Source organism: Haplochromis burtoni, unplaced genomic scaffold, assembly GCF_018398535.1.
Source record: "Haplochromis burtoni strain Fernald_Lab_line unplaced genomic scaffold, NCSU_Asbu1 Contig_773, whole genome shotgun sequence".
Classification (NCBI taxonomy): domain Eukaryota; kingdom Metazoa; phylum Chordata; class Actinopteri; order Cichliformes; family Cichlidae; genus Haplochromis; species Haplochromis burtoni.
Genome location: NW_024583134.1, coordinates 80,602 through 106,520, shown reverse-complemented (window position 1 = coordinate 106,520; position 25,919 = coordinate 80,602). Strand labels below are relative to the sequence as shown.

General features: G+C 38.2%; 3 protein-coding genes and 1 long non-coding RNA gene across 7 annotated transcripts; 1 reads left to right on the top strand and 3 right to left on the bottom strand.

The window, feature by feature from the left end:
* Nucleotides 1–2,641: 2,641 nt before the first annotated feature.
* On the bottom strand, nucleotides 2,642–7,603 carry ethe1 (ETHE1 persulfide dioxygenase). Its single transcript, XM_005950304.2, has 7 exons — nucleotides 7,209–7,603; nucleotides 5,283–5,427; nucleotides 4,336–4,484; nucleotides 4,046–4,175; nucleotides 3,854–3,943; nucleotides 3,428–3,544; nucleotides 2,642–3,268 (listed from the first exon to the last, which is right to left on the bottom strand). The coding sequence occupies exons 1-7, from the start codon at nucleotides 7,239–7,241 to the stop codon at nucleotides 3,222–3,224; spliced, it is 711 nt and encodes a 236-aa protein (XP_005950366.1). The 5' UTR covers nucleotides 7,242–7,603; the 3' UTR covers nucleotides 2,642–3,221.
* On the top strand, nucleotides 5,488–11,280 carry LOC121812741. Its single transcript, XR_006053284.1, has 3 exons — nucleotides 5,488–5,834; nucleotides 9,930–10,005; nucleotides 11,169–11,280. It is a non-coding gene; the product is annotated as an uncharacterized LOC121812741 (long non-coding RNA).
* Nucleotides 7,856–16,722, bottom strand: LOC102310851 (persulfide dioxygenase ETHE1, mitochondrial). 3 transcript variants are annotated; one of them, XM_042215606.1, is made up of 7 exons: nucleotides 11,883–13,704; nucleotides 11,126–11,270; nucleotides 9,917–10,065; nucleotides 9,646–9,775; nucleotides 9,418–9,507; nucleotides 8,986–9,102; nucleotides 7,856–8,889 (listed from the first exon to the last, which is right to left on the bottom strand). In XM_042215606.1, exons 1-7 carry the CDS (start codon nucleotides 11,913–11,915, stop codon nucleotides 8,846–8,848), a joined length of 708 nt encoding a protein of 235 aa, XP_042071540.1. In that variant the 5' UTR covers nucleotides 11,916–13,704; the 3' UTR covers nucleotides 7,856–8,845. The 3 variants fall into 3 exon arrangements, with proteins under 3 accessions (XP_042071540.1, XP_042071539.1, XP_005950363.1); XM_042215605.1 differs by lacking the exons at nucleotides 11,126–11,270; nucleotides 11,883–13,704 and adding exons at nucleotides 15,383–15,527; nucleotides 16,060–16,722 and having other exon boundaries at nucleotides 7,923–8,889; XM_005950301.3 differs by lacking the exons at nucleotides 7,856–8,889; nucleotides 8,986–9,102; nucleotides 9,418–9,507; ... (1 more) ...; nucleotides 9,917–10,065; nucleotides 11,126–11,270 and adding exons at nucleotides 13,890–14,006; nucleotides 14,311–14,400; nucleotides 14,532–14,661; ... (1 more) ...; nucleotides 15,383–15,527; nucleotides 16,060–16,634 and having other exon boundaries at nucleotides 12,600–13,747.
* A 1,505-nt stretch (nucleotides 16,723–18,227) lies between these two features.
* On the bottom strand, nucleotides 18,228–22,054 carry LOC121812740 (transmembrane protease serine 5-like). 2 transcript variants are annotated; one of them, XM_042215603.1, is made up of 7 exons: nucleotides 21,926–22,054; nucleotides 21,404–21,569; nucleotides 20,695–20,873; nucleotides 20,020–20,118; nucleotides 19,483–19,625; nucleotides 19,145–19,306; nucleotides 18,228–18,326 (listed from the first exon to the last, which is right to left on the bottom strand). In XM_042215603.1, exons 1-7 carry the CDS (start codon nucleotides 21,933–21,935, stop codon nucleotides 18,273–18,275), a joined length of 813 nt encoding a protein of 270 aa, XP_042071537.1. In that variant the 5' UTR covers nucleotides 21,936–22,054; the 3' UTR covers nucleotides 18,228–18,272. The 2 variants fall into 2 exon arrangements, with proteins under 2 accessions (XP_042071537.1, XP_042071536.1); XM_042215602.1 differs by lacking the exon at nucleotides 18,228–18,326 and having other exon boundaries at nucleotides 19,001–19,306.
* Nucleotides 22,055–25,919: the final 3,865 nt, after the last annotated feature.

Here is a 25,919-nt window from a genome sequence, read left to right as displayed (position 1 = left end):
ATAGTCACATACACCTCCTGCTTTGAATAAAGAACAATGCAGGTGTCTGTCAGCGAGTACACGAGGTGAGGTGGAATAATAATAATGCTGTTTGTCTGGAAGGCAGACAGAGACAGCTGCTAGATGGTGCTTCACAGTGTTAACTTGCATGAAATAAAGCAACACCCAGCAAAAGCAAAGTTTTCTGTAACTTACATGTTTTCCTTTAATATTAGTAGGAACATCAGTAGGAATTGGATCCAATATACGTCAGACCAGTATAGTGTAACAGGACCATATTGGACTCTTATCATTAGATAGAACTCACTATTCCAGTACTGTTTCATTAACAAGTATTTGTTTGCTTAGTAAAATCAGAAAATTGTTCTATAAATAATAGGACTGCAACGATACACAAAAATCACGGTTCAGTTCGATACTTTGGTGTCACGGTTCGATATTTTTTCGATACAAAAAAATGTTCATGCCTTTTCAATTTGTCATTTATTAAAATTATAAATATATTTTAACTCAAAAGTACAGTTTTTAAATTTAATGTTGCTGAAACAACAAAATAACAAAAAAAATAAATCTATCTGATCGAGAAATCACTCATCTTTGGAAAAGAGTTTATTACAGAGAAATGGGTCTTTCCAAAATAAAAGCTATACTATCCGCTTCTTCTGGGCAATATTCTCAGCAGCATATTAAACATATGAGGTCCCCATAAGGAGAATCATGTGCTAACGGCTGTCTAAATGACTCGGTAAAGTTTGTACATGCGTGCTTGTTGTTTTTGTCTGCTTCCACTTGTCTTTGCACTAGGATGATGTCGGTGTAAATGTGCAGTCATATTCTTTGTGTTCCCACTAGTGCTGTCAGCGTTAATCTCGTTAAAATGACGTTAACGCCATAACGCGGCAAATCTCCGTTAACAAGTTACCGCGGATAGCCCCGTGCGTGGGGCTGGACGGCAACACGTTAACAAGCTAACTGCGCTAACGCACTAGTTCCCACCAATTGCGCATTGCGTGGCACATCCGATATACTGTTTTGCTTTTGTCCATGACGAGCTTACCATCAGGGTCATGCTTCACATGAAAACCAAGATAGTCCCAAAGGCCAGATCTGAATGAGGGTGGGGGAGGTTCAATTTCGGCTAGCGTTGAGGCAGTTGCCATGTTGCAACGAGCTTAGCTTCTGTCTTGCTAGCTTGCGCTGCGCTGAGTGGATCTGCACTCGACAGTGCAGCCTAGGCGGAGTAGTCAAACGCAGATCCACTGAGCGCTCAACACAGACAGCATCGTCAGAAGAAAAGTTGATAAAATAAATAAAGAAAATTGTATTGTTCGATACATATGCGTACAGAACCGAAAGCACTGTATCAAACGGTTCAATATCGATACGAGTATTGTTGCACCCCTAATAAATAATAATCCATTTGCTGTTTAGATTTTTCAGTTTCCTGCTGATAGGAGTGCACTGTTGTCCTCATGTTTTAGACCTGTGCAATTCACTGTGTAAAACCAAAGAACCTTTAGTAACTTACCTGGATGCTTATTTTGAAGCACTGGTTTAAATTCATCTTAATGTCATTAATCACCATGAAAACTACACAAAAGTGGCAGTTTAACTTCTTTTAGATTTAACTTGAGTGCCATGTCTCCTCTTCTTATACCTCTATATGTCTCTGGTTCAACTCATCAGATAGTTTTTACTGTGTTAGTAACAGGCTACTATAGCATTTAATCTGGATTGATGGCACAACCTTAAACATCACACATGCTTCATAATTCTATATCAGTGCATCTTGTTTAGGTTATCTCTTTGTAAACAGACGGCTCTGAACTAGAACTATCTGGACTAGAAATAGTGCTCTTTGGGATATTATTGTTGTACTATTAAGAAAAGTTTAAGGGCTATTCATGTGATTTAATTGCACTTACATAATGTAGAGGTATTTAAAAATGGTCAGACACACATTTTGACTATTATTCCCTGCAGATGTGACTAAATTTTCCATAATGCTACTCAAAGCATGTATAATGTTGTGTACAAGAGACTTGGGAAACATGGTAGATTCCAATTGTTCATTTTATCAGGATGGTTGTGTCTTTTTTTAGCAGGCTATTTGAGAATACAAATACAGTAGAACACAATTTTCATTTATCTTGAACTCTGTTTTGTTTAATGACGGTCTTTGAGTATGGAGCATTCGTATGTTTTTCAGACTACTGGAGATTAAAAGTGCCAAACCACTTAGAAATGCCAGATGTATCAACAATAATGATTCATCTTCACAAATAATCTGTTAATTGTGGAAGTTCCTCAAACAAGTGCGGGCACTTGAAAACAAACATTTTGACTCAGGCCCCCAGAGGCTCAGGATCAATCCTCAGATGATCACACAGCTAACTCCCACATGTAGAAGTTTCTGTGACTGAGTCAGAGGGCAGCACGCCCAAACAAACCTGTCTTGCGGGCTGATGATCTGTTAACTATGAGAACAGCTTGCACAGTCATTGGAAAATCTGGAAGCAGTTCTGAATCCTGGCATGAGCTCACTTTTTTGTACCTTCCTTTGATCATAATAGACATTAAAAAAAAAAATCAAATTCCTGTTGGACATCTAAAGGAACTTATGAGATCACAAACAGATTGCAATGGCACATTGTGCAAGGAAAACTTGCCTTTATTGATTGTGAATGCAAATAGTGTAGTTTTAGTTCCCTGCTATGCAAAAAAGCCATTGCCTACACAAGACTGAAAGAGTGTGTGTGCATGCCTGCGTATCCTTGGCTAGGGGAGACCGGAACCACTGAAAAGGCCATGTGGAAGAACTCATTTGTCCCAGTTAAGCATTCATGAATACTAAATCAAACCTTGAATGGAACATTCCTACCCCAGTTTTCCTGCTCATAAATTTCCTTCCCAATTCACAATAACACAGCTGAATGAACTACTTACATAAAAATGTAAACAACTTTACACCATTAACAAAGTATACTATTACCATTTTTAAAATGCATTCATAAACAGCTAAAATAAACATAAATATACATTTTTTAAATATACTGTAAGTAGCTTAACAAAAAATAATCACAACAGTTCAAAAATTAACTTTTACATTTACACAGGGAACCACAATAGAGCACTCTGAGATAAGCAATTTCGATTAAAATGTAAATATCAATCATTTTGTGGTGGTGCTCAGGACTTTAGTAGAAGCCTTTTTCATCCATTCAAATGCTGTGCACTCCACAAACTAGATTAGCAGGCACTGAAATATCTGCAAAAGTAGATGGAAAATGTGTTTTTAGTAAATGTGACATTTGATGTAGCCAAACCAGTGCAAAAACATCTTCTTTAGGACATGACTTAAGAATTGTGTTTACTAGCAGACAGAGGTGGTTGTTGGCTGAAATCCTGATGCCACTGTCTTTCATACCTATTTTTTTAGGCTTAGGGAGGTTCAGGTTGTTCATGATCTCCACAAACTCCTCCATGCTCTTAGTCAAGCGTGGGTTATACTTGCGCTCCTCGCCCACTGTAGAAACCGTCTGCCCTAAAACGCAAAATTAGATGCAGACCAGCATGACAGTTTTAGTTTTTGTAGTTCTAAATTCTGCCAGATGTTAAATCTGAACAATTAAAATATTTACAAAGAAACAACATGCTTCTGACACACAACACATGCACTGTAAAAACAATATATATACACTACATCTGTACCAGTTCCTATGAGTGGGAAACTAATGGCCGATGTGGCTGAGCTTCAAATCTGTGCTGTTCGAAATTATTCACATCAGTGACTCTTAAGATACGCAATACCCATTTACAAACATTTGCGTGTGAATGTGTGTTTTTAGCCAACCTAAGTAATCATGTGCTGGGTAGATGAGGCACTCATCAGGCAGGGTGAAGATCTTCTCATGGACTGAATGGTATAGCTTTTTGGCACAACCTTTAGAAGAATAGCTATAAATCAGACAATTGCAATGGAAAACATATGAAACACTGCCCCCTTGTGTTCATTTAGAAGAACCACAAAAGAGTGCATGCATACCCTGCTGGAAGTCTGTCCTTCCACAGCCTCTAATGAGGAGAGCGTCACCAGTGAAAGCCATGCTCTGATCCCCAGTTACCAGGGTTATACACCCATCAGTGTGTCCTGGTGTCTCTTTCACAGTCAGAGACTAAAGAAGAGAAAAGACAAGTGTTAAATCAGTTTTATCAAGCAAACAAAACCAAACAGGTATCAAATCAAAGCATGTCAAATCAGTTTTATCAAGCAACTGTATACAACACCTACAAACACTATTATAAACAAAGAACAAAGAGTGGTTTTCTTCTTACGTGTCTTCCAAAGGGGATATTGTCTCCCTCTGTTAAGTGGATGTCAGCAGTGGCACCACTGAACTTGGAGATGGCACTCTTCAGTCCAGCCACTCTTTGCTTCATCAGGCCAGTGCTTGTTATGTGGTCTGCGTGGCAGTGGGTGTTAACTACCAGAAAAATCACTGCATTTATCACCAATTGAAAGATTTAATATTGATTCTTGGTATAAACTTATGCAATGTGTATATAGGCGAGACAGTCAATGTCCAGTTTATTAAGCACACTGGTTTCATCGCTCGTTATCGCTAATACCCAAGCAGCCAATCACATGGCAGAAAATTAATGTGTTTCGATATCTAGGCATATTCAAGCCAACTTACTGGAATTCAGACTGAGCATCACAGTGACGACCAAAGGTGATTTAGGTGACTTTGAATGCAATACGGTTGATAGTGTCACATGGGCTTGTCCACCACTCATTACAAGCAAGTTATGTGGAAGATGTGGTGGAGATCATGGATGTACCGCTGACAAATCTGCAGCAACTGCGTGATCTTATCATGTAAATACAGATTAACATCTCTGAGGTATGTTTTCAGCACCTTGTTGAATCTATCCCATGAAGAATTAAGGCAGTTCTGAAAGCTAAAAGGATTCAGACATAGTACTAGCAATGTGTATCTAATAAACTGTCCAGTCAGTGTATGCTTTAAATTCGGCCTTTTTTAATTATTATTTTTAGACATGTCCCCGCAGCCTTGTCTGCTATTGTCTACACTAAACAACGGTCACGGGGCAAGGAACGGACACACAGTTATTTCTTGCTCACTGCCATACAGATTAGTCTAATATTACATTTATGTTGCCCCTAATGTAAATGTATTTACAACATGGAGAAGATAGGACAAACATTTCATACAACTGTCATAATTTATCGTTTAACTCTACCCTGGGAAGGTAGATACCTGCCACTGTTAGACTGAGTCCAAGTTCCTTTATGAGCTTCAGGTCCCGGTCAATGGTCTCCAGCACAGGATCAATGATGACAGCCTCCTTGGTGTTCGTGTCTGCAAGCAGGTAGGTGTACGTGCTGCTCTCTGACTCAAACAGCTAAATGAAAAAGAAAACAGAACAGTGAACAAAGCACAGGTGTGATTCAGCAATAAATAATAACAGGAAAGGCACAGTAAACATCGTGTCCTCACCATACTTAGACAGGGTGTGTCTGACACAACAAAAGATAATAAGAGACAGAACAGATCACGGTATGAACTACAGTCAACAGTCACTTTATTAGGTATATCTTGCTAGTAACACCCCCTTTTGGCTTAAAAACTGCCTGAATCCTTTCTGGCATAGACTCAATAAGGTGTTAGAGATATATTGCACCACACTGACATGATATCATCACATAATTACTGCAGATTTGTTGGCTGCACATCTGAGATTCGAATCTCCTATCCCAAAGGTGCTCTACTGCATTGACATCTGGTGACTATGGAGTTTACCTGAGTACAGTAAGCTGATTTTCATGTTCAAGAAACCAGTTTAAGATGATATGAGCTTTGTGACATGCAGCGTTATCCTGCTGAAGGCAACCATCCAAGTATGGGTATGCTGTCGTCAAAGATGGATGGATAATGATCAGCAACATAACTCAGGCAGGCTGTGGTGTTTAACAAATTCTTTTAATTGATGGTTTTGTAGGGCAATCCATTTAAATCAGCCGTTTCTGTAACTTTCACATAAGCTTGTCTGCCACATTTAAAGACACTTAAATCACCTTTCTTCCACATTTTAATGCTCGGTTTTAACTTAAGCAGGTCATCTTGACGATCTACATACCTAAATGCACTGAGCTGCTGCCATGTGATTAGCCGATTAGATATTTGTGTTTGTTCAACAAGCAGGCCTCCGTATAGGGTCTGGTGAGTATCTCAGTAATCAATGCAAAATGTTTACTTCTTAAACATTTACCAAGTTACCCATTAATTCTGCGTTTATGACCAGTTGGCGACAGAATCACTTACTGATATACTTCCTCATTGTGATGTGTCTGGGCATATCACACAACAACTTGAACAATTGTTAAACAAGCAGGAGTTTTCTTTCTTGAAATGCCTTTTTTTAAAGATGGCATGTGATCAATTTATCAGCTGGTTTCAAATATTAGAATAAAAAAAAATGTAGGGTCATATGACACAGCAATTTTCATCACATGATGCATGCACATGAGGTATACTTCATTAAGCATTCCCATGCAAAGCTACTTTTTTGAAGACACATACGTTGCTGTTTTGCAGATATAGGTAGTAGTAATAGTGTAGCTATATGAATCATAAACCTGCTACTAATTTTTGTCACTTACTACAGATTAAGAGTGGTTTATAAAGTCATTCAGATATCACACTGCTTCAAAGCAGGACCAGAAACAGTAACATAAAGCAATAGTAAATGTGGTTTTTAAAGGGGTCATTAAGTGATTTATATATCTCATGTATACTTTACACTGTAGCTGCGCTACTTTTATTTAAGTACATCTAACGCATTTCGTTTAGCAATTATGAAAAAGAAACTTCAAAACTTTTGGGACTTTTGCTCAGCCGTCATTTCCTTGTAATACCACTTTTATCAGGATGCAGGACACCACACAAGAGTCTGAAAATCCAAAATTTGTTTGACAGCTGAGCACAAAAACCCACCTGAACTTTAAAGGAACTAATGCAGAAAGGAACTTCATAGACAGAAAACAAGATGCTAACGGCTAAAGCTACCGAGCTCACTTCCCACAACCGGTGGTACAAAAAAACTACAAGTACTCTTGCCTCTTCGTTACCACGTATGGTTGTAAACAAACAGGAGCAAGCCATCAAAATATGCCGACAGACTACCTGTCTGAAGAGGAGCCCTTCCGTCTTTGCCATCCTGGCTCAGTGCGATCTGCTGGTAACCCGTAGCGTCTGAAAAACAGTGCTTCAACCGGGACAGACGCATCTGTTTTGTTTCCTAATTCGAGTCCCCTGCATTTGTCCTGAGTCGTCCCAGGAATGTCAACAAGCCACACCCAACAACAATCGTGATCAGTGACCACACCCACCTACCTACTTCCCTACTTCCCTAACATTGGCTGGTTTCGATATGGGCGACATGGGCCATTGCCCAGGGCGGAAGCGTGGTGGGGGCGGCATCATAGCATCGGCAAAAAAAAGTTGCTCGCACCCACGCTGCCCCGACATTATGTCAGCGCATTTTGGGGATTGCATGGGCACCGATCGGTCTTGCATTGCCCATTTGCGACGAGGTGCCCTCCATTTACGAGGTGCTGCCAGCTGCACAGGAAGGAGAGGGGCGGGACGGTGGGGGGAAGCCGGAGTACCCGGAGAGAACCCACGCAAACACGCAAACTCCACACAGAAAGACCCCGGCCTGATGGTGGAATTGAACTCAGGACCTCATGCTGTGCGGCAACAGTGCTAACCACCGTGCTGCCCTGAAATAATATTAATAATAATAATTAAATGGATTTTATTTTAAAAGACTTTAACAGACCCTGTTAATAGTATAGACACAATAGTAGTCATAACAGGAACCAGTAAGGTAGCCACGGAATAGTTCATTAAATGCAGAAAGTCCAAGAGAGTCGTTTTCTTTTAGTATTGTAGATATGTGTGCCTATCAGCAAGTTTGCATGAAAGAGACTCTAAAACATTTGTTGAAGGCTGGTTTTAATATTTATGTGATTTTATTTTAAAGGTCTATAAAATGTGGTGCCATTTACACAATAACAACTTTGTTTTAAAACTCCTTCACACACACCCATTGGATGAGCCATCATGAGCATTAAACTGAGAAAGTGTGGCATCACCACATATCTGTGGGGAACGGTTGCTATGAAAAACAAAATGATAGTAACTAAAAAATAACATTAATATAGTTTTTTTTCCTAAATTACTTAATGATTGGAATCCAACTGAAATACATGAAAAAGTACACCATCTTTCAATTCTAAGCTTTTACATATCACATTATAATTATCTGATCTCTAACAGTTCATGAAAGTAGATGAAATATAACCTCAGATGATCAACACAACACGACTATGATTCAGTGTCATTATTTATTTAACAGAATCTAAACCAAGTTACAAAGTTTTTATAGTAAGCAAATTTTATGTCCTGCTATGCAAAAAAGCCTTTTCCTGCACAGAAGCTTTCATGATTACTAACCTAACCTTGAGGAGAATGTTGGTATATGAACTTTCCTGCTCATAAGTAATTCATAACAAATCATCTGAAAAATTTTCTTACGTTCAAGAAACTTTTTCTTACATACATTTAAAATGTATTGAAATAGCAATTCAAGTATATACCTTATATATATACCATACAGAATCATTAAAAATCACTTTATAGTAAACATTTTGACTAATGTCCCACAAAATAGAGATGCAAATGTTAATTACTCTACAATTATTACAATTATGTGTTTTCATTATTATCCTCTTGTGGAGCACATTCAGTCTACACATTTAGTCTTGCAGTCCACAAACCAGATTAGCAGGCACTGCAGTTGCTGCAAAAAAATAAAATAAATAAATAAAGTGCTTTTTACTGGAAAACATAGTTGGTTGCAGAACTGTAAATATGATAGTTTATTTTTTTTTCTTACCCATTTTTTTGGGATTGGGCAGGTTCAGGTTGTTCATGATATCTGCAAACTCCTCCATGGTCTTTGTTAGGCGTGGATTAAACTTGCGCTCCTCGCCGACTGACGAAGCCATCCGACCTGAAACACAAAACAGATGGAGACCAGTGAATCAGCCAGATGCTACACCCTGGACATGTTTCCAGTCCATTTCAGAGCTAGAAAAAATGGAGCCGGCGCACAACAACTGCCCTGTAAAAACCTAAAAACAGAACATACTATACAGATTGCAGAGCATCTGTACCGACTCCTGTCAGCAGAAAACTAATGAATTTAATTTTGCTATGCTTTTATATATGATGTAATGCATACTGCTACACAATAGTACTATATAAACCATTCCCTTCAGTGACTTTGTAACATGTATAAATATTTGGGGATGTGTTTTCAGCCAACCTAAGTAGTCATGTGCTGGGTAGAGGAGGCACTCATCAGGCAGGGTGAAGATCTTCTCATGGACTGACTTGTAAAGCCTTTTGGCACAACCTTAAGAAAATAAGGCAAAGGTTAGACAACTGCAAAGGAAAACTGATACTGTACTCCCCCCTTTTCCAACAAGAATAAAAATCATAGAAACGCAAAATGAACAAAAACACAAGCATAAAGCCAAAAGAGTATGTGTACCCTGCTGGAAGTCTGTCCTGCCACAGCCTCTAATGAGGAGAGCATCACCAGTGAAAGCCATAGTCTGATCCCCAGTTACCAGCGTTATACACCCATCAGTGTGTCCTGGTGTCTCTCTCACAATCAGGCACTAAAGGAAGAGAAAAGAAGAATGTCAAGGCATGTTAATTAAATAGGTTTTATCAAGCAAATGCAACAAAAGCTTTTAGGTATTTACAAAATAACTGTACGCACACGATATTGCAAACAAATAATGTTTTTTTCTTCTTACGTGTCTTCCAAAGGGGATCTTGTCTCCCTCTGTTAAGTGGATATCAGCAGATGCACCACTAAGTTTGGAAATGGCACTCTTCAGTCCAGGTACTCTTTTCTTCATTGGTCCTGTGCTTGTTATGTGGTCTGCATGGCAGTGGGTGTTAACTATCAGCAAAATAAAGATAATGTAGGTCAATATAAAGCTGGAATATAATTGAGACTTGTGGTACACCCTCCAATCAGTTTAGCGAGTAGGGGGTTGGACACTTTTTTCCTTTTCAGAACACCTTTGATTCCTCGTCACACAGATTCAACTAAGTGTTAGAGATTTTGGTCCATGTAGCATGTAGGCATGACAACATCCCACTGTTACTGCAGATTTGTCAGCTACACATCCATGACACTAATCTCCCTTTCACCACAGTCTATTGAATTAAGGCTGTGTGACTCTGGAGGCCATTTGAGTACAGAAACCAGACTTTGTGACTTGCATTATTATGGTGATTGAAGCAGCCATCAGAAAATAGGTACACTGTGATCACAAAAAGATCGACATCAGTAACTCAGGTAGGCTGTGGGGTATAAACGATGCTTAGTTGGTAGTAACGGGCCGAAAGTGTGTCAAGAAAATATCACCCACACTACTATACCACCATCACCAGCAGCCTGAACTTTTAATAACAGGTCGTTTCATAATAATAATAATAATAGGTCGTTTGATTCATGTCGCTTATGCCGAATCCTGAACTAAACACTCAAATGCCACAGCAAGGTTTGTTCCAGTTTTCCATTGTCCAATTTTGGTGCAAATTATGGTCTTGGTTTATGTTCTTAGCTGACAGGACTGGCACACAGTGTGCTCGTCTGCTGCCGAAGCCCATATGCGTCAAGTTTCTTCGAATCACCTTTCCCCTTTTCTGATGCTTGGACTGAACTTCAGGAGGATATCTTAATGATGTCTACATGCGTAAATGCACTGTTTTTAAATATGTGTATTAAATAGGTGTATCCAATGAAGTGGCTGGTAAGTGTATTTCCAATTCGGAAAGATATATGTATTACACTAGCAGGAGTCCTTTCATACAAATAGCATTACCTACACTTAACAACGTTTTTGGGTCAGAAATAAACAATCATTTCTGAACCAGGTAAAATATTTATGCTGCTCCTAATTTGTATTTACAGGCTGAGAAAGATGGGATTCTGTGTTAATTTATGTAGTTACCTGCCACTGTCAGTTTGAGTCCAAGTTCGCTTACGAATTTCAGGTCCCTGTCAATGGTCTCCAGCACAGGATCAATGATGACAGCCTCCTTGGTGTCTGCGTCTGCCAGCAGGTAGGTATATGTGGAGCTCTCAGACTCAAACAGCTAAATGTTGGAGGGGAAGCACAAAGCAGCAAACAGCAATAACTAACAGTAAATGGGAGCGGTAGTAAAGGTTACATTATTATCATTTCTCCTCACTTGTGTTTATAGATAACGTGTGCTTTGTGTGTCTACGGTAGCCAAAGAGAGACATTTTCATATGAAGCTTGAAATAAAGTATTGCACTTTGTAATCCACCACATTTATTCAGAAGCTATTAGCATTAGTTATATGGCAGGGATATAAATTATTAATCAACAAATAATTTCTATTTTAGATTAAGATGCAGAGCATCAAGTAATTCAGATTTGTTCTTTCATCAACTTAAAATATCAAACATATTAACAATATGATATGCATCTCTGAAGTGGGTAGTTTGAGCAGGTTTTCTTTCACTTAAGGTACTTTATAGTGATGCTATTGCTTTTTAGACAAACAAACTTTTTATATTTTGTTTTCTGCACTCCTACTTCCACTTTAGTAGAATATATAAACACATCTTCCACCATTATGTAAACTGGTTAATCTAAACTCAACAATTTTGAACAATATTTATTTTTTCAGGACAGATCGTTTTAAACAAGTGCAGAACATCCAAATATGATGTGAACATACCTGTCTGAAGAGGAGTCCCTTTACCATTGCCATTCTTGCACAGTATGAGCAGCTGGTAACCGGCAGCGTTTTAATCGGGACAGAAACACAAACTCTGGGTTGCTGTGTAAAGCATGACTATTTAAAACCCTAACCACACCTACCTGCCTACCTACATACCTGCCTACCTGCCTTGGTAACGCCCCCAAATTAGAATAATTTTCAGAAGTCATCATGATAAAAAGGAAGAACATCACGTACTGCACACTATCTTTATGATCATCATCAATAAAATTATTGTTAATAATATTACTGATAATAAGATGAAGAAGAATTTAAACACTTTTAAGTGTTTTACTTTTATAAAAGTTAGACTTAGAGAAGTATCTTTGCTGTTACAGCTTTTTCCCCATATACATTTTTCAGTCACACTTCTCCTTATAATGGCTCTCTAATTAAACTAATTTTAATGCAAAGTCACTCAAGGTCACAGACCACTGCGGCTCGCCGTTTTATTGGGAACAACCACAACCATCCATTTAATAATGCTCGTATCAGTACATCTTGTTTTTTTTAGCTATTCACTGATTGTGAACTTGACCACAAATAGTATGCTCTGGGTCAAGCAGAGATAATGTGACTTTTATTTTAGATTACACAGACACAATACTGAATCCTAGATTTTACAATATGCTACTCAAAAGCATGTGCAATGTTGCATTCAAGACACTTTGAATGTACAGTAGAGAGAGGCGTTTACTGAGCAGGCTGTTTGAGGATTGAAATACAGCTCTACACCATGTTCATTCAACTTGGAATTTATTTAATGACAGTCTTTGGTGAACATGAGACATCCATATTCACTCGGGTTTTCAGGCTCAAACCATCATCACCACAGGGCTTCATCCATAGCAGCCAAAGACATAAAAAGTCTGAGTTAACCTGGCAGGTAGTGTTCCCCCATGAGGAGAGAACCAGAATTGATACATGCAACTGATGTGGTGCTCTCTTAATAAAAGGCAATAGTAAAAAGTTATATTCACATGAAATCACTTGCTTATGAACATTTTGATTCTGGCCTCCAAAAACCTCAGGCTCAAATTGTCACACAGCTGCAAGTTTGTGTGGCTGAGTCAAAGGGAAGCACTCTAAAACAAACCCGTCTTACTGGCTGAGGATCTGTTAAATACAAGAACAGCATGCATGGGTCACTGCAGTCTGATTCTTTCTTTTAGAGCTAGAGAGTAAATAATAATCATCATTTTCAACATATAAAAGGAACATGTGAGCTCATAATGCTATGACATGTTGTGCAGTAACATCTTAGCTGTTATTGATTTTAAATGCAAACAGCATAAGTTTTATTTTCCTGCTATTAAAAGAGGCCACTGCTTGTGGTACTGTGAGTGTGTGAGGCCTTGACTACACGACGCAATTGTACCTTTTAAGCATTCACAAATACTAAACTGAACCTTCAGTGTAACAATCCTATCCAAGCTTTCCTCTTCCTCCCCAAATTTACACATAATAACAAATCTGAATAAGGTCAACTTACTTTTAACTTTACACAGTTAACAAAGGGTACCATTACTGTTCTTTCCTCAAATACAGATATTAATTATTTTGAATATCCAAAATAGAAGCAGATTTATTCCAATTACAATTGATCAGTAGCTGCACTATAAATGATAAGAGCAGTTAAAATATGCCATTTAGATTTAGACACAGAACCACAATAAAGCACTTTATGGCAAGTAGTTTGATTAATTCTGCTAAACAGACACAGAATGTCTATCACTGGGCAATGATGTCATTAGTATCGTCTTTCGTGCAGAACATTCAAACATGGTGCAGTCCACAAACCAGATTGGCAGGCACTGAAATATCTGCAACAGAACAAGGAAGAAATGTTTATAGTAAATGTGACGCCCAGCACGTAAAACCTGTGGTGACGTCTCATAGGTGCGAGAACTAGAAATGTGGAGATGACATGGATAGTGAAAGGCTGTAGATACTATTGTTAAATACCTATTTTATTAGGCTTAGGGAGGTTCAGGTTGTTCATGATCTTCACAAACTCCTCCATGCTCTTAGTCAAGCGTGGGTTAAACTTGCGCTCCTCGCCCACTGTAGAAACCGTCTGACCTGAAACGCAAAAACAGATGCAGACCAGTGTGACATCTTTAGTCTTCGTGGTCCTGATTTTTGTCACATGTTAAATCTGGTCAATGAAAACATTTATACAGAAACATGCTTCTAACAACACTAAATATGCACTATAAAAACAACATGTATACAACATCTGTTCCAGCTCCCATTAGTGGGAAATTAATAGCTTTACATTTTCAGTGCTTTTAAGCACAAGCTGAAAATCTGTATTACATAAAAACATTCACACTAATGACTCTATAAAATACATAAATGTGTGTCTGCATGTGTTTCAGCCAACCTAAGTAGTCATGTGCTGGGTAGATGAGGCAGTGGTCAGGCAGGGTGTAGATTTTCTCCTGGATTGACTGGTAGAGCCTTTTGGCACAACCTTAAGAAATGAGAGAAAACTTAGAAAACTGCTAAAGGCAATGGCTGCAATACTGCCCCCTTGTGTTCATACAGAAACACTACAAATGAAAATGAACAAAAACAAGCATAAAGCCAAAAGAGCATGCGTACCCTGCTGGAAATCTGTCCTGCCACAGCCTCTAATGAGGAGAGCGTCACCAGTGAAAGCCATGCTCTGATCCCCAGTTACCAGCGTTATACACCCATCAGTGTGTCCTGGTGTCTCTCTCACAGTCAGAGACTAAAGAAGAGAAAAGACAAGTGTCATGTTAAATTAGTTTTATAAAGCAAACATAACCAAACAGGTATGCAACACTTACAAACACTCCATCATAAAAAAAGAACTTTTTTTCGCCATACGTGTCTTCCAAAGGGGATCTTGTCTCCCTCTTTTAGGTGGATATCAGCAGATGCACCACTGAATTTGGAGATGGCACTCTTCAGTCCGGCAAGTCTTTTCTTCATCAGGCCAGTACTTGTTATGTGGTCTGCATGGCAGTGGGTGTTAACTTAAAAAAATAAAAAGAAAGTTTGAATGCGAGTCAAGATTACTGTATATTTTAATCTGCATATAAGAAGAGTCAGTGGAACACAGATCACTGCAAAATCATTTCATAATATTTACTCTTAGGTATTATTATAATATATTATAATATAATATAATATATACATACATACGTGCATGTATATATGTATGTATATAAATACACATTAACGTATATTGGCTCAGGGACAGAGACTCAATTTAAATTTCCCCCAGAAAACAGACGTTTAAAGAGGGAAACAAGTCCAGTACTATATTTATTTTGGCCCCAAGGGTAATAATGAAGTATGTTTTCATAAAGTTCATTCAAGCTTTAAGTAGGGCTGATCTGAAAATGCATCTTAGTGTCAGGGTTAGGAAGATGGAGCACATTTCCTTAAGTTGTTATGTTTTAACTCAACTTTGGGAAGGTAGATACCTGCCACTGTCAGTTTGAGTCCAAGTTCGCTTACGAATTTCAGGTCCCTGTCAATGGTCTCCAGCACAGGATCAATAATGACAGCCTCCTTGGTGTCTGCGTCTGCCAGCAGGTAGGTGTACGTGCTGCTCTCCACTTCAAACAACTAAAGGGGGCGGAGGGAAAAAAAGGTGAGTACACAGGTGTGACTCAGTAATAAATGAAAACAATAGCGCAAGGGTAACAAGGGTTACACACTCATTCATAGACAATGTTTGTAAGAGACCAAAAAACTGAAAGAAAGAACAGATTATAATATAGGGCAACTTGTTATCATATAAAAACATCCTTATCAACTGTGTCAGGAAGCATTTAGGGGTCATACAAATGCCCCTGAAAGATTAGCTGTCAAGTTTTAGTATCCGAAACAAAACTGCGCATAGATCAACTTAAAGGGTTGTTTGACTCGAAAATGATCCACATAATTCATCCAACAACCTAACTTGGTTGCGCATTAAAAGAACTAAAATTAAATGCTCCTTATCAGAAATATAACAACGAGCTAAATGCTAACTCACTTCCTACTTTACGCCGTAAAGACGGTTGCAAAAAATCCTAAAGAAAATGTCGTTTTCTTCCTGAAGGCAGGAGGATCCAAACGGGCGCAAAATGGCAAGGTATAATCATCTATAACCTACCTGTCTGAAGAGGAGTCCATCCGTCGTTGCTATCCTGGCGCAGTAGGATCTGCTGGTTACCCATAGCGGCTGAGCTCCAGTGATAAAGCCGGGGCAGAAGCGCCTGCTCTGGGCTGCCGCGTAATTCAAGCCGTCAGCGTTTGTCCTGAGCCGTAGCGTCGAAGCCAGGGCCCGCTGAACGGGCTTCACTCTGCTTATTACCGAACACATAGTCGCCGATGTGTCCTGATTTGAACCTCTTGATAGCGGGCAACACTACCGCACGTACGCGTAGGTTCCGCAAAGAGAGACCGTGGGTAGTAGCACTATGAACTCTGTGTTACCTGCCGCTTATCACACTGACTGTCAATCAGTCCTTGGAAAAAACAACACAAGGACTTCAGTGTCGTTTGGAAGCTCCACTGTCACCAGCTGCTTTTACGGGCTGGAGCCGTGCCAACTTGTTTCTTATTAAGCGGTAAATATGGGTTTATGGGTAAGTGAAGCTGCCGGCTAACTTCCTGCACAGCTGAGTACCGTCTTCGCCGTCCTCAGTGAGACGCATGCGCCCTGGAATGAGGGGCCTGGCAATGTACACAACAACATAGCAGCGGCCTACGTGACATTTATGCTGTCAGGCAAGTAAACATCGTCCAAACGCAACCTTGTATAAAACGCTCAGTCATCCCCTTTAGTGGAGTAATACGGATGGAAAACAAACAACCAAATAAAAGCTTTGTGATGAGCTACATGAAAACAGTATTTGCTCCCTTTGTCGTTTTTTTTTAAGTCTAACTTGCATGTTTCAGATCCTCAAACAAATTTTGATACTAAGACCATGCAAGTAAATACAAAATGCATGTTTAACTGATTGATTGGCAGCAAGAAATGCAATCAAGCGTTTATGATAACTGGAAATGACTCTTTTATATCACCATAGAGGAGTTTTGGCCCTCTCTTTAAAGAATTGCTGCAGAAAGTGCTTAAGCATGAAGGGCTGGTTCAAAGTCATATCAAAGCATCAAAGTCCAGACAGTGACTAGGCCAATCAGACTTGCTGTTTCCGATTATTGCCCGATCATAATTCAAATGCCTTTGATCTTCAGGGCACGAAATGATTCCTTTAGGATCTTTTGGGAGAGAGCAGAATTCATTGTTCATGAATACTGGAAGTTCTCCAGGTGCTAAAGTAGTAAAACAGTCCCATATCATCAAGCTACCACCACCATGTATGACTGTTGCTATGATGTTGTTTTTATGAAATGTTGTTGAGGTTTCTGTCAGATGTAATGGGATTTGAACCTTCCAAAAACTCCAAATTTGTCTCAACGGTTGACAGAACATTTTCACAAAAGTCTTGGAGATATTCAAGATGTTTTTTGGGAGGGTTTTTGGTCAGCTGTGGTTTTTGCCTCGGAACTTTTTTTCCCACTTGATGAACGATCAATCATTGACCTTAACTGAGGCAAGCTCCTGAACTCCCGAACGAGCTGCTGATGTACTTTTGGATTAATTTTGGCAAGTAGTTGGCTACATATGGCCCATAGACTCTAATGAGTTTGCGACTCCTGTTATAAGGCCACTGAACACACTTAAAGAGTGTGAGAAACCCATTGAAAACATAATATAGGTTTTCAAAACTTAATTAATATTCATTTGTTTTGAAATAATGAATAATTGGTTTTATTTATAATATCTTGTTCATCTAGTCTTACTAGTCATACTAGTATTTAGTATTAATATTTATTTTATACAATCAAAGGAAAAATATCAGAAACTGCTTGGTTCCACAGTTTATCAGTACTTCAAATTTAGCTAACATAGTTTATCAGGTCATTTTCATCTAGTGTACCTTGAACCTGTCAAGTCACAGTAATCTATACACCAGCACTTAAATTGGCGCACTTAGACACTAAAGAGGCGCCATGCGCTGTAATAACTGTTACAATTTGTGGTCAGCAGCCGTGATCAGACAGGAATACAATCCCATTTTCACTTTGATTTATTTGTTGTTTTGTCAGCTATACTTTCATGTCAGTCCTGATAAACGTTTACAAATGTATCATTACTGGCAGTAAATTTCTACTACAGATAAAATTTCTACTACAGATAATAGTGTTTCTATATTTCTATAACTGACAATAGTGACAGTGCACGCTATCGTAGAATGAACAACACTGATAGGCAGATAGATGCAAGTCGATCTTTATTGTCAGTTATCTCATTGTCAGATTTTAAGGTGTTGCAGAAACAGCTGTGGTGGTCTCGGCCGAATCCTCTGCTTTATACTGCAACAAAAAATATTAAAACAAGGACAATTTAAAAACTTTATTGTATATTTTGCAAATGACATTAATGTGTTATAGTGCATTTTGGCTATGAAAAGTCCTGCGGGGTATTAAAAGTAATCACATTTCCTGCATTTTACTGATGTATTCTTTTAAGATAAGATAAGATAAGATAACCTTTATTAGTCCCACACGTGGGAAATTTGTTTTGTCACAGCAGGAAGTGGACAGTGCAAAAGTTATGAGGCAAAAATTAGAATACAATAAGAATAAATACAGTACACAACTGTACAGAATAGAATAAAATAAAATACTATATACAGTAGAATAAAATAAATATACAATAAGATAAAAATAGAATACAAATACAAATACTATATACAACTGAGTAAAAATACAACGATGACAGAAAGGATTATTGCACTTAGTATTATTGCATATGTATGGATGTGTGTGCTTGTTCAGTTAAAGTCTTTATTATGGAGTCTGACAGCAGCATTTTACTAATGCATCTAGTTTGCCTCCATCCTTTAAAGAACTAATATGTATTGAAATGTTGGTTCTATAACCTTCAACAGGATTTAACATTTGACCGTTAAGTTTTTTTCTTCTTTACTGCTGAAGTTTTATTATCTGCTATATAGCCAAACTGCTTATCTGTCAAGGGTTGTAGTTCAAAATGAAAATAGAAAAGCATTTTTAGATAGACTGTGACACAGATGCAGTAAATAAACTAACAGAACTTTGACTCCGAAACAGAGCGACAGATAAAGATAGGTTTTACATTTACAAGCGGTGAGGAAAAGTGCTTCCCATACCTGTATGTCTATGTAATGTTCAATCCACTGAAGCAGTTCAGTTACTCTGCTGTAGACGCCTGGTTTATTAGGCCGTGCGCATCCCTCTCCCCAACTCACCACGCCTGCCAGCTTCCAATCCCCTTTAGATGTCTTACACACAAGTGGTCCACCACTGTCCCCCTTAAGAGAAAATCATTTCACAAACAAAATTTGTGAACATCAAATGGGAGAAACACAACTCTTGATAGATTGTAAAGTATATTGTAAACGTATATAGATTGTAAAATATATTTTATATTCTTCATGAACCTGTGCTAGGTTTGTGGAGAGGAGATTTCATCTCTGTGGGTGTGTACCTGGCAAGAGTCAACCCCTCCATCCATGCTCCCAGCGCAAATCATTCGAGGAGTTATGAAGAGACCATAGACACTCAAGTCGTAGCAGATGGATTGAGCTATTACCTTAACATGAGCCTGCCTTAACTCTTCTGACACATAGCCTGACAGAAAATGAAATGAAAAAATCAGCAGCAAAAAGTGAATGAAAATAAGTAGAAAGGGTTACTTGAAGGTGACTAGTGGAAATGTTACACAGTTCAAAAGATAATGAATGACAGGAAAAAGAAAAAAGACTTTGTTTTTATACTTAATATTTTTTGTATCTAGTAATTAAGTCTAACGTCTTAGCTTCAATGAGGATACTGTACTGACAAATATGGCTCTTTAAAAAGTTTTTGCCCTACAGTTTCCAACTCTGAAACTATGATTGTGAGCTTTTGAAGCTATTTGAAGCTCCAACTTAAATTATACTTGCGTTATCAAATCACTTTCTTTTAGCTCAGTTGTTAAGATCACAAACTGTAGCAAAAGTATCTGTCTTTCAGTGCAGTGCACCTGTGTTTTCATTTACGTATCCCCAGCCTGTGATCCAGCAGTCTGATCCATCAGGAAAGGACTCGGTTGGACTGGGTAAACAGACCGGTCGGACCCCACCTACAAAGAGCAGCAGTAAAGTGATAAAGGTTAGCTCTCTCTCGTGGTTATGAAATCACATATTTCCTTTTTCCCCCCACGCACATTTATGATTGTAATACATGTTTTTCTCTTGATTTAAAAGTAAGTTTAACTTCTGACGATTTGGATTTTGTTAGGTGTTTAGTTCGTTCTTTCTTTATTGTTTTAAGTTTTGGTAAAAATTAAATATTTGTTTTGGCAATATGACAGCGATTGCAATGATTAGTGCAGTGATGTAAGTGCTCCTAATCTCCCCCTCAAGCCCAAAAGGGATTACACTTCTTGAAATATTTCATCTGTCCTGACCTTAATCATAATAAAATTTAAACGTGCATCAAGTCACATTAAGTTCTTTTCATGAGTCAAATGTAAGTAAATACAGTTATAAAAAGAGACAGTGAAACATTGTCTGTTTGTCTTGTGTGACATAAATCTGGCTAGTTTACATACATTCAACAAGTTACTAGACTCCAGCATTCATTCAGCGTAAAGAAAAACAAATGATGTGGTTTTCGTTGCCCTGATGAATGATAGCGCAATCTGTCTCTTACTTACTCGTCATGTCCATGTCAATTATGGTGCGCAGCAGTCCCACGTCATAGTCATTGTGCATAACCTTAAAGCCAGGGTGGTAGAGGATCTGCAGTGCCCTGTAGTGTTGCCCCAGAGAGTTGTGTGCAATGCTTACAGTGCCTGCCACAACCGTCCAGTCAGCTACTTGAAGCATGTTATTACTGCAGAAGAGTGACAGAAAAGTTAGTAGATAGAGTTCGGTTTAAGAAGCGGTGTGTGTGCCCACTAATTTTCACAGTTTTGTTTTTTAATGTTTTTTCATAATATCATACAACCTCCAGCATTATTACAATCACGGTTTAGGCCTCAGCCATCGCAAATTACATGTATTTCTATTTTCACTTTAGCCTTGCAAACATTAGGAGCTGCTTTTGGTTTGTAGTTGTGCTCAAAAAATCCACACCCATTGCTCATAATCCAAGATGAACACTCACGGGGAACAGAGAGCTCCATCTGTGATGTGATCACATCACAGATGGAGCTCTGCTCTGCTGCAGAAGGTGCAAAAAGGTGCAAAAAGGTGCAAAAAGTTTTTACTTCACCCTTTACCTGCTTTTGACTTGAACATAACAGGAACACGGTGTTACCTCGGACTGAGCAGGTGGTCGTGACTACAGCCTTTGCTAACTGACTGTACCAGTAACTGAACTCGTAAACACTTCTTTCTTGTCATTCCTCGTGTCTCTCTTACTCAACAAAGCAGTGTGCTGCAGTGATCACCCAACGAGGAGAGATGATGGCACCACCACAGACGTGTCTTCCCCTCCACTGCATGCTGACTTGCCAGGCCCACTCGTTCTTTGTAGCTAAGGTTCCTCCAACAATACGCTGACCATTGCTGACCAGAACTGAGCAGTCTGGATATGAGATGAAGAACACGAAATCAAGCAAACAGACAATGAGTGCAAAAAAAAAAAAAATGCAAAAGCTCTTTTTGAAAAAAAAAAAAATAAGATGACCATAAAGGTGGTTTGATTAATTTTAAGAATATAAGGTGTTTAATGTGAGAAATTATTATGGTAATATTCTACTAAAACCTTTTCCATGAAAAGACTTAGAAAAGTACAGACATAACTGCCAGATGCTTGATGGATATGTAAGTAACATCTTTTGTTTGAGAGATGAGCAGTAAATTGGAGTGGCAGTGAAGATTGCCATCCTTGGAGCTTTGGAGACAAAATGCATTAGTTACTATGAAATTTAAATTCTTTACCTGCAGTCATATTTCCTGTCTGGTTCACTGGATTCTTGGACAGAACGGGCCTCTGGGTTGGGACAGTGCAGCTCCCTTTCCCACCACAGAGAGGAGGTGATTCACCCACCTCAGAGGGAAACAGCAAGAACTTAACTAATTTGAAGAGAGAAAAAAAACATTCAGATGACACAGTACAATGTCTCAAGTGGGTAGTGAAACATTAACATTAAAAACTCCTCACACTGAGATCAGTCTTAATAGCTGCTGGTTTCAAATTTGGAACCTCAGCAAACCATTTTACACTATCTTTGCGTTTTGGTTTCACTTTTTCCAACAATGTCATTTATTTCCCAGAAGGAGGCTTCATAGAGGATTTAATAACTGGCATAGTGAATGTTCAGAACTAATTAACTTGGGGTTTTTTTCTCATTTCATTTGTATTTAATCGTAATCAGAGAAACCTATTATGTATGCTCACTGATGTGTTACAGAAAGCAGTAAGGCTGAATGACATAACTGGGTGTTTTATTACAATTATTATACTAAAGTGGCATATTATGATGTAGAACATTCTAAGTTTTTGATTCTTTTTGCATCTGGCAAAAAGTCTGCAGACTTAGATTTTCTTTTTGCAATATTAGTGGTAACTGCATGATGAGAAGGTTTGTTTCTTAACCTCCTAAGACCCAAAATAGTCCACTGCATGCATTTTTAATTTCTCTTTGATATTTGGGTATATTGGAGCCCGATGAATGTAAAAACAAAAAATTACCAGATTTTTTTTAATCTTATTTTTGTTTTTAAGAAAAATAAGAGCCACATATGAGGATATTCGTTTAAAATTTTGATAGAACAGTAGCAGTATAATGTCCTCGTAAAAGGATATCAGGCCCTTGTAGAGCAAAATTGAGTATTTTAGTCTAAATAACCCAAAATGTGATGTCCACATATGTGGACGTCAGGTCCTAGGAGGTTAAACACTAGAATTCAACGTGCTATTGATGTACTGGAGGTACCTTGCTTTTCAGAGTGGGTTACCTAAAAGAGCAGAAGCGATAATCACTTTTATAGTGACAAAGATTCCCACAAACATTAACAGGTCACGAGATGTACAGGCATGGGATCTTGCATCTGCAAACAAACAAGAAATAACAAGAAATATTAAAACTTTGCAAGGAGCTCTGAGCTCCAAGACATCCTGTCTTCATCATCTTTATTAATTGACTGGGACAGTTGTAGTAAACCAAACTAACTGTGAGGTTTTATCATATCATCATACTTTGACAAATGTGTGAATTTTGGAGATCCCTTTTAGATTTTAGATAGGTGTAGTTTAGGTGAGAACAAGCCAAAGATGATAACCGTGCACATTTTCTTAACAATTTATCCAAATGAGAGCTGTAGGGGGCTGGAGTCTATATTAGCTATCACAGGGTGAAAGGCAGGCCACCAGTCTATCACAGGGTTAACTCAGAAATACGATTTAAGAAACACCAGTTAGCTTTGGAAGTGTTTGGACTGTAAGAGGCAGCTGGAGGAAACCAATGCAGCCACAGGGAGAACGCGCAAACTCCACCCAGAACCTGCCAGTGGATTCAAATCCAGGATCTTTTTGCTGTGAGGCAACAGTGCCACCATATGTTAATAAGCTATCTGGTGCCATTTGACTATTATGCAAAACTACTCTCTGTAATTTGAGTTGTATTGTTATTGTGAACAAACAACCATCATTATTAAACATTTATTGAAATGTTGGTTCAGCCAGTCGAATTTGTTTTACTTGTCTTACATGTGTAAATTCTTCTGTGTGTAACTTAATGTAGTGATGCATAAAGGTCGAGGATAGAAAACACTTGTGCTCAAAGCTGTGATTATAGGTTTGAACATACGGCAAACAGGTGGTGTAACCATATGTTTTGGCTACACTTACAGTATTTAGCAGTTAAACTATTTATAGTTTATTATTTAAGTGTGATATAAACCTTAAACCAGTTGTCAAGGGCGATCAGTGTGAAGGTGAATATGCATCTCTGGGACAAAAGTTCTGCTCAGACAAAATCCTGAGGACAGAACACATCCATAATATGTAAAGCGTGAGTTGCATGAAATATAAGTAAGGCAAAAAAACCCCCAACAACTTTGAAATCAATTTTGTGTTTCACTGATACAGTCAAGATGGATTACTACTAGTGAAATGTGAAAACCTCTATGCTGTGTTCGCATCGACAGGGGAACAAATGGTAACGTTTTGGCAACAAAATCATGAACTCCAGTAGATAATTTATGCTTTTTCTCCAAAGGAACTATTTTCTTGTTTCATCTATATAACACTGCAATGCTGCCTACTGTGGTGTATTTGTAATACTATGATGACGGCACAGTGTAAAAAATAGAGACTGAAAAAGTCTGCCACAAGTTTTTTCCCTTAAATTAAAATGGAAGAGAATGGAGAAGCTGATAAGCTGAGCTTATCTTCAACTATGCCTGCCTGAAGGTGAGACAAATGAGAAACTGAAACCAAAGCGATGAATTCTTTATAATTCTTTGCGAATCATGATCAGATAAAAGGATCAGCTGATGGAGTAGGAAAAAGAGGCAACGAGCTGTTTAACATGCTGCATGGTACTCTGATATGTCATTTTTATTTTTAAAGTTTAATTGCAAGAACTTGTTGTATTATATATTTACAGCCTTGCCAAACGCTAATGACAGATAGCATAGATGCAGAAATAATTAGTCATCGATACAACTGGCAGTATCAGTGACAAATATGAAGCAGATTTAAAATTACAAATGAATTTTCTTTTATGTTTATTCTTATTATTTCTTTTATTATTTTCTTTGCTTTTTTTCTTTCTTTTCTTTTCTTGTCCTGCTTTCTATTTGCCAAAGGCAGTCCAAGAGAAAAGTTCCAGTCACCGCAGTAGGAGACCTTTAAACTATTTCATGCACAATGGCACCAAGGCCACTTTGAGGTCAAAAAGTGATAAAGAAAAAAGATTGCACAGGAGCAATAGCTCACATGTTATTACTGAGGATCTAAACAGCTGCCTCAGCAGTCTGTGTGTTCGAAAATCTATGTATCTCATCAAAGTTATAGTAAATTGCCAAATGACTGTGGATAGAAGCGGGTGCTGAAGTGAGAAACATATGTGCTATTTTTCAAAATCACATTAAGGCTGCTTCCTCAGGAGGGGTTCAGAGTATGCAAGAAGAAATTGCAGATGTGTTTGTCTTCAATCAATCCTCAAAGGCTAAGAGATTTGACTATTTACCACAGAAATATAAGTGAAGATTGATTAAACATTAATTAATTACCAGTGCACTGGTAATTAAAAATCTCAATTACAATGACTAAGTCATCTTTTGGGATTCACACACTTTGCTAATAATATTTGATTTAAATCAGTTTTCTCCCATAAAACAAAAAGTTACACTTCACTTGTAAATAGCATCTGACACAAGTACTGTTGATTGCATCAATGTAAAGCTGGACATTCAGTTTCATTTTGAAAATATATGCTTATCTAACTTTTAGGTTTAACACTAACTGCTGGAGGTTATGGATGCTGGACATCCTCTGCACACGGTCGTAAATAATCAGAGGAGCCTATTCAGGGACAGGTTGCTTCTCCCAAAGTCAAGAACCAACAGACCTACGGTAAAAACTCCTTTGTCCCACATGCCATCAGACTGTTTAACTCCTCGTTGGGGGAGAGAGGGAGGGGAAACTGAGCTGTAGTGCTTTTTTTCACTGTGCAATATTCGCTATATTTTTTCTTATATTCGACTGTGCAATAATCACTGTGCAATAGACTCACTCAAATGTGCAATCCACTGGTATTCCTATTTATCCCTATTTTATATATTCTGTATTTATATATGTGTATATGTGTATATATGGCATATTTATATCCTTACTCTCATTCCCCTTTATTGTATCTGTAACATGCAACTTCTGCTACTGGAAACTGAATTTCCCGGAGGAACCCACCGAAGGGATTAATAAAGT